Source organism: Amblyomma mixtum, chromosome 7 (genome assembly GCF_055824585.1).
Source record: "Amblyomma mixtum isolate Tamu chromosome 7, ASM5582458v1, whole genome shotgun sequence".
NCBI classification, from domain to species: domain Eukaryota; kingdom Metazoa; phylum Arthropoda; class Arachnida; order Ixodida; family Ixodidae; genus Amblyomma; species Amblyomma mixtum.
This window is the reverse complement of record NC_143018.1, coordinates 126,740,868-126,754,392: the sequence shown is the minus strand read 5'-3', so window position 1 is coordinate 126,754,392 and position 13,525 is coordinate 126,740,868. Positions and strand designations below refer to the sequence as shown.

Below are 13,525 nucleotides of genomic sequence, written 5' to 3'. Positions count from 1 at the left end.
CATTGTACAGCATCGTAAGATCAGCGCGTGCTGAGTATGTGCGTGTACTGAACGCCCACCTATCTCTGGTCTTCCTCCCGGCTGTCGTCAGCCACCGTAAACAAACAGGGAGCATTATCCCGCACCGATTACTATCTCTTCGGGGCGCTAAACGGCAGTCCGGGCCACGCATTCCGTTATTCGTGTTCAGTCTGTGGGTGACTGTACGCATTAGTTTTCCTTTTGGAACTCACGATGTCGTCCTATCTGACCGCGGCAATGAATATTGCGCAAAGTTACTGTCGTGTTTGCCGTAGCTAGCTTGAATTTTCATTTGTCTGTAGAGATGACTTTAAGCCACCTTCACACAGGCTCAGTGAGCCCCTGCGCGTGAAAGATGACTTCTTAGAGCGAGTGGCAAGCTGAATTGGGAGGGACGCAATGACGGGTTATTTCCCGACGCCCGGGGCCATCTTTCTGTGACCCTTTCGCATTTTCTGCACCTTTATCACCTAGAATTAGTGTAGAAAAATTTGCAGCACAAATGAAGCGAAAACATGGTGGTGGTGGTTACTACTTTCATCATCATCATCATCAGCCTGACTACACCCACTGCAGGGCAAAGGCTTCTCCAATGTCTCTCCAATTAACCCTTTCCTTTGTCAGTTGCCGCCACTGTATACCCGCAAACTTAATCTCATCCGCCCACCTAGCTTTCTGCCGTCCCCTTGGAACCTACTCCGTTACCCTTAAGGACCAGCGGTTATCTTGCCTTCGCATTACATGCCCTGCCCAAGCCCATTTCTTCCTCTTGATTTCAACTAAGATATCATTAACCCGCGTTTGTTCCCTCACCCACTCCGCTCGCTTTCGATCTCTTATCGTTACACCTATCATTTTTCTATCCATAGCTCGCTGCGTTGTTCTTAAAGGGGTCGTGAAACGTTTTCCGAAAATTTTGAACGACGTGTGTATTTGGAATTCTGACCCTTCATTCTATAGTATACTTTGGTTCGTTTTATCGTCTGTGTTGATTGAATAGCGAAAAAAAACTAAATTTCGGTTTCCCAGCGCGCGTCCCCCTCAACTCACAGAAAACGTCATTTTAAGAAGCCAATCAGAGGCTTCTGTCGTCAACACAACATGGCGGCTTAGCGAGGCCTGCTTAGCCATAGTTGACCGAGGTTACAGCACGCATATTGACTCGAATGTGGCACCGTCGTCTGCTCAGAATGGAGTCTGCTAGCTCTCAAGCTGACACATGCGCGAAAACTTGGACGGCGCGCCGCACCAGTCGCCGCTTGCGAACTGCCGCCTACAGCAAGCAGGGACACGGAGCGGCAAGCATCTTTGCGCCACTTGACTCATGCCCGGCCCACATCCGGTGTAACACTTTGCCACCGCACACCAGCGCCTGCGCGCTGCTTGGCTACTGAAGTTCGCACCAGAAAAGACAAAATAGCGATGTTATCAGAAAGACTGCCGGCTGTACTCGGGCGGCCACAAAGCAATCCTGCCCACGTAGCGCGCTTTCGGCGACGGCGCTGGACGCGGGCGCGCCGGGCGACGAACTGCACTGCTCTCTGGCTGCCCTGGTCGTCGCTAGGCCTGTTTCGCACCGAAGCCGCGGTGGACAGCGCTCCGGAAATAGCCTGGGTTATTATAAAATGCCTGCTTTTGGCATCGCTTTACTGTCAACAGCATCGTCTCACAACAAAACATATGGTCATTGTTGCGGTGCGCTCGGCAGCGGAGCTTTATAGCGGACGCCAGGCGCGCAAGCCGGACCGCAACGGCCGCAGGCAGCGGCAGCTGAGCGGCGGTTGTGGCAACAAATTTGCTCGTATTACAGTTGCTGCTTCTACCAGCAACTCGGCATTGTACAACGATCCTCAAAAATGATCTATTTTCCACACTTCTTGCTCCCAAAGTTTATTATTTGCATGAAGAAAAATATTTAGCTCATTTTTATCACGCCAGCGGACGGGATCCAGGTTTGCCGGCCGGCCTGCAGCCGCTGTATTTCACATTCGCACCAGAAAAGACAGAACAGCGCCATGCTATCAGAAAGGCTGCCTGTTATATTCGAGCAGTGGCAGCATGCCGAGCTTTCGGAAACGACGCCGCCTGCGGACGCGCCGGGCGATGAAGCTAGCTGCGATCGAGGCTTGCCGGCGGCCCTGGTCGTCGCTAAGCCTACCTGGTTTTGCATCGATACTATCGATACCGCAGCTGAGGGAGCTTCGGAACTGGTCAGCGCTGTAAAAGGTACTACTCTCGTGACCCCTTTAACTGTGAACCTGTCCCATAATAAAATAGATATGCACGATTTCCGCGACGCCAGCGGAGCTAGCAAATGCCAGCTATGCGAGCGGCGACCAGGCAGTAAATAAAGCGGTCATTGGATGAAATTTGCTTGTATCGCCGAATTGAATACTGCCAGCAACTCGGCATCAGCCAAAGATCCTCAAAAATGATTCATTTTTGGCATTCATCTATTCCAGTGCTTGTTATGAGCGTGAAAAAATAATACTAGCGTGTTTTTCTGACGCCTGCGGCCGGATTCCAGGCTGACAGGCCGGCCCCGAGAAACGCGTCCCCACGTCATTATGACGCTGGCGCTCTGCGCGCTCGCATTCTGCCCCTTGTCAGTGTGACGCGCCGCGTGCGGCCTGTCATTGACATCGGTTGGGCGCAGGCGGCGAGCTGCTGTCAGTCGTTGTTACGCCGCTCGAAACGGCACGTCGCGCGCCCGGCAAGTAGCAGTCATGCCGAGAGACCGCGACACACCTGCCTGCGGGAGCCCCGACCGTTAACCTCCGAACCCGGTCGTGGACTCGAGTCATCATCTCTATCGCAAGGCGTGGGTTGACTCGCAGCCCCATCTGCAAATTATGCCTAACCCTCTTCACGCTTCTGGAATATATTTTTCTGCAGCAAAGAACAGAAGCGCGGAGCCGATGCGCGCCGCGATAGCTGACTCGTTCGTATCGAGTTCATGTAAAGAGAGAGTCGTCGAGATGGGCTGGCCTTGCTCAGCTCGATTCTCTGACTCAAACCACCGCTGTCAAGGAACACCACCTAGATAGGTTCACGTAAGCAAGGCTATGCGAGCCGCTGATACTGAAGCCAGAACCGAAACCGAAACTGGCCCCAGGTCAGTGATTGATGTATGATTACACACTGCAGTTTAACAGAGTGCAATTACGCGTGCAAATAATTGGAAAACCTTGTTTCACTTTCTGAATTTCTGATAAATCTATTATTTTAGTGCAAACGAAAGTTGAAGATATCTCTACGTTTCTGAAGATCTTAAAATGACGTAGTCGAGTAGTGCGTGTGCCAGCCGACGGCGGCGCATGGTCGTTTCATGAGCTGAAAAAGGCAGCGATTTCGAACGGGCTTTATTAAATGCAGACTCAATATTGAGTCGAAATATTTCGGAATTAGCATGTCTAATGTTTATGGAAGCAGCAAAAATTAAAATCAGGCATCTTCATTTTCTTTTCACAACCCCTTTAAACATATCCATGATTTCCTTAACTTTTCTTAAAAATATGTCGTCTTCTATAAGCTGCGCCTGCATTGGACGCTGCACGGCGTCGCCGATGACGACATCCGGACTGCTTTCGCGGCGTTCGGAAACGTGACCGAGGTGACGCGGGAGCGTTGGCGCGTTCAAGGAATGAAAGAGAAGGGATCCACCACGAGAACAGTGCTGCTCAAGTTGAAGCCAGGTATGAAGGTGGACGACCTGCCCCACCAGGTTCGAGTCGCCGGCGAGTTAGCTCTCGTGGTGGTGCCCGGGCGGCCGATGCAGTGCCTGCGTTGCCACGGCGCGGGTCACGTTCGTCGCGACTGCAAGGTTCCCAGGTGCTCCAAGTGCAGGCGCTACGGACACGCGGACGAGGACTGCGTCCGTACCTACGCGTCTGCGACCGGGCTCGGAGGTAAAGGAGACAGCGCGGAGCTGATGGATGTCGCGGAGGCTGAGGACGCAGCGAGGGGTACCGACGAGTTGGGCAACCTCCCTGTGTCGCTGGACACGTCGGCGACTTCAAGCGGCGACGCCCCCCTTGCCAGTGCACCAGGACTCCAGCCACCAACGGGAGACTCGCCTCAGTCAAAGGAGGCGACTTCGGGGGATGCAAAAAGCCTACCAGTGCCCATGGACTTTGTAGCGAAGGAGCCTACCGAGGGTCATCGGCAGAACACCGGTGGCCGTGCGACCACTGTGGCTACGCCTGGGAAGCGTCCCCATGGAGACACCAGCCCCGACGGCGACAAGGAGGCGGCGCCCAGCGTAGAGGAACCACCAGCAAAGACGCCTCAAGCAAGGCGGGCCAGTTTTCGGCCGCGCCCTAACCTTGCGAGCGAGAAGCGCGCCGGCGACAAGGCGCCTCCCGAGCTGGGCCAGGTGCACGCTCAGGATGACGCCGGCGGCGATGGCGGCGGTGGCGTCTAGCCATGTGCTGGACGCGAGAGGTAAGCACCACGCTTTCGGTCTCTTCTTCTTATGTAGAAATGGCTCCTGCATCTCCGCTGAAAGTCGCCTCCCTGAATGTTAGAGGTCTGGCAGGAAAGAGAAAGCAAGGCCAGCTCTTTCGGCTTTTAACGGAGCACGGCATAGATGTACTGGCTGTGCAGGAGACGAAAGTAGACGGCGAAGAAGAGACCGGGAGCATGGTGCAACGTTTCACGTCCTCGTTTTTTGCTGTAGTCAGCCACGCTGTAGGCACATCGGCTGGCTGTGTTCTTTTTCTAAAGAAGTTGCCGGGGCTAGAAGTGCAAGCTCATTTCTCTTGTATGTCGGGCCGGTGTGTTTTCCTTGACTTTCGATTGAATAACGTCGAGTGGCGGATTATTTGTCTGTACGCGCCTAATGAAGCAGAAGAAAGGGCGCAGTTTTTTTATAGCATCGAAGAGCGCCTTCGTAGTGACAGACAACTGATCGTCCTGGGCGATTTTAATTGTGTTCTTAGTGCGCGAGATAAGACAAGCCCTCGACCCTTTAGAGATGCCAGCACACAAGTGTTATCGCTAATGGTTAAGAAATGGAACATGGAAGATGTGGCAGAGTGTCTTGAGGGAACGCGTGCAGTAAAGCTCACGCACTTTCAGGGTTCTAGCCATGCACGGCTGGACCGCATTTATGCATCCGTCGATGTCTTACCTGAATGTCATAGTTACGATGTTGTTCCAGTATCTTTTTCAGACCATTGTTTAGTTAAATGTTGTTTTGGGATGGTAAAGAGAGGGAATTCTTTTTCGTGGGAAATGTGGAAATTCAATAATAAACTCTTGCAGGACGAACTGTATACCAGTATAGTAAAAGATGAAATTGCAAAAATAGGCCCCGGTAAAAATATGCACATATGGCAACAGTGGGAGCTGTGTAAAGAAACTATAAAAATTAAAGCAATAGAGAGGGCTTCCTGTATACGGTTTCAAGAAAAACAGAAAGAGACAGAGTTAAAGAAGCTGCTCCATAGGCTGCTTCAACAGGAATCTCTAGCGCCGGGGAAATGGACTGAAGATGTAAGGAAAACAAAGCAAAAACTAGAATTGATGGAAGAAGAACGGTATCGGGGAGCGTTAGTAAGGGCAAGGGCAGAAGACATAGCTGCAGGGGAGACGCCATCAAAACGAGCGCTAGGGTTGGAAAAGGCAAACGCTGAAAGAAACCACATCGACAAAATAGAATGGGGCGGTGTCTTGTCGGCGGACAACGACCACATAAAAGCAGCTTTCAACGAGCATTACCAAGCGCTCTTCGCTTCCCACGTGGTAGACACTATCACGTTTAAAGATAAGTTTCTGGCGGCGATGCCGCGTCTCGGTGATGACGTAAAAGAGAGATTAGAAATGGCCATCAGTGAAGCCGAAGTGGAGCATGCAATCGCCAGTTTAAGCCCCGGTAAATCGCCGGGACCAGATGGGCTCAGCGCGCGTTTTTACAAAGAATTCAAGCACGAAATTGCCCCTATTTTGAACGTGATATTTAACGCAGCCTACACAGTAAATGCACTGCCTCCGTCATATGGGTCATCCCATACGGTGCTCATTCCTAAAACGGATCAAATAGATAAATTGCGACTGGTTACAGCCTACAGACCCATAGCACTTACGAATGTTGAATATAAAATTTTTATGAAGGTTTTGGCTCGGAGGTTGCAGACGGTGATTAAGGATATAGTTGGGCCACACCAGACGTGTGGGATAAAAGGGAGGTCAATAATGTCCAATATTCATAAGATGCGAAGTGTGCTTGAGTGTTGTGATGACTCGAATGGTCGGGTGGCCATTCTCCAGGTCGACCTTGAGAAAGCTTTTGACTGTGTCGATCACGAAATTTTGTTTTCTATTTTGGAACATGCGAATGTTGGGTCAGTTATCCGCAAGGGCGTGGCCCTGGCGTACCGAAACTGCACGACGAGATTGATCGTAAATAAGAGTCTGGGGGCCCCCATTAGCGTGCAGCGTTCGGTGCGACAGGGCTGCCCTCTCAGCCCTCTTTTGTTTTGTATATATATTGAGACATTGTGTATTAAAATATTGAACAATGATAACGTAAAAGGGTTTAAGTTACAAGCAGCCGAGGTGAAGCTGCTGGCGTACGCGGACGATGTTGCACTTTGTACGGTTGACCATGAGAGTATAACCGAGGCGGTAAAATGTGTCCGTGAGTTCTCTCAGGTTACCGGAAGCGGGGTGAACTGGGCCAAGTGCCTTGGGTTCTGGCATGGACGGTGGCCATCGCAGCCTGACCACTTTGCAAATGTGACGTGGGCGAAAACCCCAACCAAGTACTTAGGTGTCGAGCTTGATGGTTACCGCCAAAGCGAGCAATATTGGCAAGAGCAGACGAAAGCGCTAAGGGAGAAAGCGGAGAAGTGGAAAGGTGCCAACTTATCGATTTTCGCCAGGGCTACTGTATGTAACCTTTTTTTTATCAGTAAACTTTGGTTTGTTATGCAAGTTTTGCATTGTTCGCGTGTAAACATACAGAAGCTCCACAGGATTTTCGCTGTCTTTGTTTGGGCTGCAGAATGGGAACGCTGCAGCAGAACAAATTTATTCCGTCGGGTAAAAGACGGCGGCTTGGGACTTGGACACCTCTTTTTGCGGCAAGTGGTCAATCGGTTTTTGTTTTTCCGCGACGTTTCTGACCCTTTCTTGCGCACTGTCTGCCAAGTTAGGCTGCGGCGCCTACTGCCGGAGTTTGTTGTCTCCACCGAAGAAGTTACGTGTGGTATTTTCGGCTATTACAGAGAGGTCGTCGCAAGTCTTAGATTTCTTTCAGTGCGTTTTTCTAATGAATATTTGTCCTGTGTAAAACGGAAAAAGCTGTATCACGATTTATGTGACACTGTTTTACCACAACCTTTGTATAGAGTCTTATACAGTGGAGGCCCAGGCTCGGACGTATTAAAGAGGGTAAAGAAAATGCAGGTGCCGCCAGGAGCTAAGACCTTTTTCTTTAAATTACACACCGGAACGTTGCCAGTAAAAAAATGTTTTGAGGAAAAGGATTTATTTTTACCTTGGGGTTCGCATTGTTTAATCTGTAAGCAGCCGGAAACAGTAGACCATGTTTTTTTACATTGCTGGGAAGGGGTTTATTTTTGGGATGTTTTGCAACGGACTATGAAGAAAGATTTCCCCCTAGATTCGCATGGCATTCGATATTTAAGCATTGATAATGACGACGGGGTTCCATTTGATTTAATTATGCTCCTGGGTCTCCACTGTATATGGCGCTCAAGAATGGCAGGCTATCACTGTGACAGGGAAGCACGCCCTGCCCGAATTTATTTCCGAGAGTGTATTGATTGGTTTGTCGCTGTACAAAAAGCGGTTGCGGAACCTCCCGACTGGCTCTCAAGGGTGGAGCCTTTGTTGTCTCTGCGGGAGTTTTAATGTGACGAAGCCAGCCTGACGCTGGCTGAGTATGTCTTTCAATGTGTTCATTGTCCTGTACTATTGCTTTTGTGATTTGTCTGTTCCTTTTTTTTTGTGAAGTGTTGTTTTCCAAAGCCAGGAAATAAATAAAAAAAAAAAAAGTGGCCAGTATCCCCGCCTGTCACGCGGGAGACCGGGGTTCGATACCCCGACGGGGAGCTTCGTGTTCTTTTTTTCTCGCTTTGCCCTTCTGTGCCTTTATATAAGCGCCATCACTCCTGCCCTTCCGCCTCCTCGTTAGTATAGTGGCCAGTATCCCCGCCTGTCACGCGGGAGACCGGGGTTCGATTTCCCGACGGGGAGCTTCGTGTTCTTTTTTTCTCGCTTTGCCCTTCTGTGCCTTTATATAAGCGCCATCACTCCTGCCCTTCCGCCTCCTCGTTAGTATAGATTCGGCTTCCGGCCACCGAGCGTGACGGACGTGCGATGACGGGCTCCGTTGGAGCGGCTACAGCGGCCATGTCTGGCCGCGGAAACAGGATTCTTGCCTCGGAAGATGACTATCAGGTGATTCTGCCTACCCTTCCTACAGGAAATGTTGTGTTAAACACAGTCTTTTTGCACGCTGACGTGCGGGCCCGCCCCTATCGGGTCGAAGATTTCAGGGATGCGCTGGCTCAGCTGATGCTGCTCCCCGAGGTTATCGCCTTGGGGGCGTATCGCATGAGCCATGTGTGGGCTATTACTTTCACCAGTGCTGATGCGGTGAAGAAAATTCTTGCTGCCCGGGAAGTAAAAGTGAAGGACCGCCGCTGTCTAGTTATTGACCCGGCAAACCAAGACGTCCGCGTCAAGCTACACTGGCTGCTGCACAACGTGCCCGACGAAGACGTGAGGGTAGCCTTCGCCCCGTACGGCAAGGTGAGCGAAGTCACCAAGGAACGGTGGCGCGTCCAGGGTGTCGCCAGCAAGGGGTCGACGACGCGCTTGGTTTCATTGAAAATGAATCCTGGCGTGAAACTGGAAGACCTCCCTCACGAAGTCAGGGTTGGCGGTGAGCTGGCTCTCGTGGTTGTACCGGGCAGAGCTCCGCTCTGTCTGCGCTGCCACGGTACTGGGCACATTCGTCGTGAGTGCAAAGTTCCAAGGTGCGGCGCCTGTCGCCGTTACGGACATGAGGATAGCAGGTGTGTACGCACGTACGCGAGCGCTGCCGTCCCAGTCAACAATGACATCTCGTCCGAGCTTGTCATGGACGAGGCTGACGCGGAAGACGCTGCAGCAGAGGCAGGCGACGGAGCGGAGAAGGAAAAATCCCCGGCTGTGTCGACTCCTGGAACATCCGCAACCGCGGAGACGCTCAGCAGTAAGCTGCAGCAACAGGAAGCGCCGCCTGCAGATGTTAAGACGTCAAAGAGCGAAGTCCTCTCGGGGAGTGGGACGTCAGTTCCCGTCGTTCCCCAACATGCTGAAAGCATGGAAGTGACGGATGCGTCAACCAGCAACCAGGGAGGAAAGCGACCGCACGAGCACAGTGCGAACGGAGAGCCTAAGGCGAGCGAGGGCGACGAGCCACCGCCGAAGACTGTTGGTGTGAGGCGAGCGACGCTGAAACCGCGGCCGAATATACCGGCCGATCAACGAGCGGCGGCTAAGCCGCCGCCTTAGTTGAGTGAGTGCGTTGTGTGTGGCTTCTGTGGACGCGAGATGGCCTTTTTTGGTGACGGACTGCATGGGCTGGGTCTCCAGTCCGTACGCATGAGGCAGAGGTGCAAGAGACGTTGGAATACCGGCACTGTACCCATCGAGCACCATGGACTAGGCAAGTCGCCCTCCGCCGTCGCTTTGTGTCCTCAGGTACGCACCATACGGCTCCTGTACTTAAACTAGATGGCTTCGACACCTGTTGGAGCGTTGCGCATTGCAACAATTAATGTCAGGGGACTGGCTTCTAAAAAACGTCAGTACCAACTAAGCCGGTTGTTCCTCGATAATGACCTCGACATAATAGCCGTCCAGGAGACCAAAGTCGAAGGAAGGGAACAGACGGACCGTATGGTGCAGCCTTTTACGACACGTTACAATATTTGTGTGTGCCATTCGTCTGGCACATCGGGGGGTTGTGCTGTCTTTATTAGGAATTCCATGGGGATTGTCGAACAGAATTTAACTGTGTGTCAAACTGGCCGTTTGCTTGTAGTTGATTTTCTTTATTGCAATTTACTGTGGAGGATCATATGTGTGTATGCCCCTAACAAAGAGAACGAGCGCGAGGAATTTTTTGAGCGTCTTGAACAATACGTATGCTGTGAGCGGTTAATTGTGCTGTTGGGTGACTTTAACTGCGTATGTAAAGCACAGGACAGAACTACAAAAAGACTTGTCCGCGACAAAAGTGCGGAATTGTTGAATTCGCTTGTACACGAAAATGGTTTAGATGATGTTGCTGAAGTTCTTTCGGTAGCATCGCATTTTACTCACTTTCAGGGTGAAAGTCACGCGAGATTGGACAGAGCGTATGTGTCCCTTGATCTTGTTCCTTTGTGCAACAGCTACGACGTGAAAAACATGTCTTTTACCGACCACAGCTTAGTTGCGTTTACCCTGGGAAAAAAAGAAAAGAAATCTCGTTTCTCGTGGGATCTTTGGAAGTTTAACGCACAGTTACTCGAGGATGAACTTTTTGGTAGTAAAGTTAATGAATGTATTAAAGCATTGCTATCAGCAGAGCCTGGGAACTGGGTAATTAGATGGGAAGATTTCAAACAGCAAGTGAAAATGAACGCGATTGAAAGAGCAAGCGTTATTTGCCATGATAAACGTGTTAAAGAAAAAGAACTACATTGCCAACTTGACTTGCTCGTAAGCCTGGAAAGTTCCCAGCCGGGAAGATATAAGAAAGAGAAAAGAGAAACAAAAAGTAAACTTGAGATTATCGAAAAAAACAAGTATGCAGCTGCCGTGATAAGGGCGCGTGCTGAACGTCTCTGGCTTGACCAAGTGCCTACTAAACGCTCGCTTAGTGACGAAAAGAAGTATGCGACTCAAAATGAAATAAAACAAATTAGGTACAGAAACGAGGTAACGAATGATAGCAAGATGATTCAGTTAGCTTTTGTTGAACAGTATAGGGAATTGTTTGGGCGCCGTCAGCTTGAAGAAGAGGGCTTTACAGAAACGTTCTTGTCTCGTATGCCAAAGCTTGGAGATGAAATAAAACAAGGGCTGGAGGTACCATTCAGCGTAAGCGAAGTGGGAAGAGCGATCGAAGAACTGAGTACCGGAAAATCTCCTGGTCCTGACGGCCTAGGCAGTGATTTTTATAAGGGTTTCAAAGCCGAACTCACTTATGCTCTGCACTGCGTCTTCACTGAAATGTATGAAATAAAGAAAATGCCGCCGTCATTTAAAACAGCACACGTGGTTTTAGTGCCCAAGAGTGAAGACCAGGCTAAACTGCTGTCCGTTGGGGCTTATCGGCCGATAAGCCTGACCAACGTCGACTATAAAGTGTTTATGAAGATTCTTGCCAATAGACTGCAAAAGGTTATAAAGGACCTTGTAGGGCCGCACCAAACGTGCGGTATTAAAGGTCGCACCATTGGAACGAATGTGCACATTGCTAGAACTGTACTTGAATGTTGCGATGCGTTCGTGGGACGAGTTGCCATGATGCAGCTTGACTTGGCGAAGGCCTTCGATCGCGTGTCACACGAAATTCTTTTCGCCGTTCTAGAATATGCCAACGTCGGCTCTGTAATATTACAAGGTGTACAGATGGCGTACGAAAACTGTGTTACGCGTATTATAGTGAACAAACAGCTTACTGAACCTGTGCCTGTCTGTTCCTCGGTCAGGCAGGGCTGCCCGCTCTCGCCTCTGCTCTTTGCGATCTATCTTGAGCCTTTTCTGTTATCGCTGTTACACAATGATGGGATCTGTGGTTTCACTCTTCAGTCGGTGCAAGTAAAAGTGCTTGCTTACGCTGATGATATTGCTGTTTTTTGCGCGAACCAAGAAAGCGTTAAAGAAGTTGTCAAAGTTGCGCGGGCCTATTGCAAAAAGACCGGGTGCGAAGTTAACTGGGATAAGTGCATTGGATTTTGGCACGGTGATTGGGAGAGCACACCCGCAGTGTTTGCTAACATGCAATGGACGACCTCCCCTGCGAAGTATTTGGGGGTACCCTTAGAGCACTATAAGAACAGTACAGAGTTGTGGGGTGAGGTAACGCAGAGTGCAAGGAAAAAAGCGGATGGATGGAAAGGACGTGAACTTTCTGTTTTCGCGCGTGCAAGTGTGTGCAATGTATTTTTGATAGCCAGAATTTGGTATTTTTTGCAGTTTTTGCTCATCACCAGAGCAAACGTGCAGAAGCTGCATAGAGTGTTTGCTGTTTTTATTTGGAGCTCGAATTGGGAGCGAACTAGTCGAGCTAATTTGTTCCTACCGGTCAAAAGAGGTGGCCTTGGCCTTTCCAACTTGTTTCTGAAACAAGTTGTCTCAAGATTTTTGTTTCTACGTGATCAAACCGATCCTTTGTTGCGCACAATGTTGCAGGTGCGCTTAGGAAATGTGTTACCGGAATTTGTTGTGTCCAGTTTCCCAGCCACGAATCGTGCTGTAACTGGGTTTTTACGTGAAGTTGTGGCTGCCTTTCACATTTTGAGCTCTCATTTTTCGACTGAATATCTGGCTGCTGTACCCAGGAAAAAATTGTACAAGGATTTGTTAGATATCTTTATACCTGTACCCTTATACCGATCCTTTTACTGCGGAGGCCCAGGCAAAGATGTGCTAAATCGAGTTAAGAAGATGCCGGTAAGACCGAACGTCAAATCCTTTTTCTTTAAATTACACTCGGGTACCCTTCCGGTGAAAACATGGCTAAACGATAAAGGCATTTTCGTACCATGGAACGTCGACTGCACACTGTGCAAAAAACCCGAGACCATCGAACATGTCTTTATCGACTGCTGGGACCCGGTTTTCCACTGGGATATCTTGCAAAGAACTTTAAAAAAAGAGCTACCTGTTACTCCATATGGCATCCGGTTCCTGCCTATAGAAAGTGGCGAAGTGCCATACGATATGTTTATGCTACTGGGCCTCCACAGCATCTGAAAAACTAGGATGGCGGCTAGGCACGCAGACGCAAATGTGAAACCAGTCAGGGAAAACTTTATAGAAAGTGTAGCTTCTCTGAAAGATGTTCTCCGCAGTCAACCTCAGCCACCGGAGTGGGTGGCAGTTATGGACAAATTGATCGAAATGAAAATGTTTTAATCCGTCGCCTTAGCCAAAGTCTGGCTAGCGACTTTTTATGCCTGCGCATGTATTGTTTTCCGGCAATAAAGAAAAAAAAAATCCTCGTTAGTATAGTGGCCAGTATCCCCGCCTGTCACGCGGGAGACCGGGGTTCGATTTCCCGACGGGGAGCTTCGTGTTCTTTTTTTCTCGCTTTGCCCTTCTGTGCCTTTATATAAGCGCCATCACTCCTGCCCTTCCGCCTCCTCGTTAGTATAGTGGCCAGTATCCCCGCCTGTCACGCGGGAGACCGGGGTTCGATTCCCCGACGGGGAGCTTCGTGTTCTTTTTTTCTCGCTTTGCCCTTCTGTGCCTTTATATAAGCGCCATCACTCCT

General features: G+C 50.1%; 1 protein-coding gene and 1 non-coding gene across 2 annotated transcripts; both read left to right on the top strand.

Annotated features, from left to right (window-relative positions):
• Positions 1-8,367: 8,367 nt before the first annotated feature.
• LOC149337538 (uncharacterized) lies at positions 8,368-9,893 on the top strand. Its single transcript, XM_089554897.1, has one exon. It carries the CDS (start codon positions 8,368-8,370, stop codon positions 9,547-9,549), a length of 1,182 nt encoding a protein of 393 aa, XP_089411023.1. The 3' UTR covers positions 9,550-9,893.
• A 3,499-nt stretch (positions 9,894-13,392) lies between these two features.
• Positions 13,393-13,464, top strand: TRNAD-GUC (transfer RNA aspartic acid (anticodon GUC)). Its single transcript has one exon. It is a non-coding gene; the product is annotated as a tRNA-Asp (tRNA).
• The last annotated feature ends 61 nt before the right edge of the window (positions 13,465-13,525 follow it).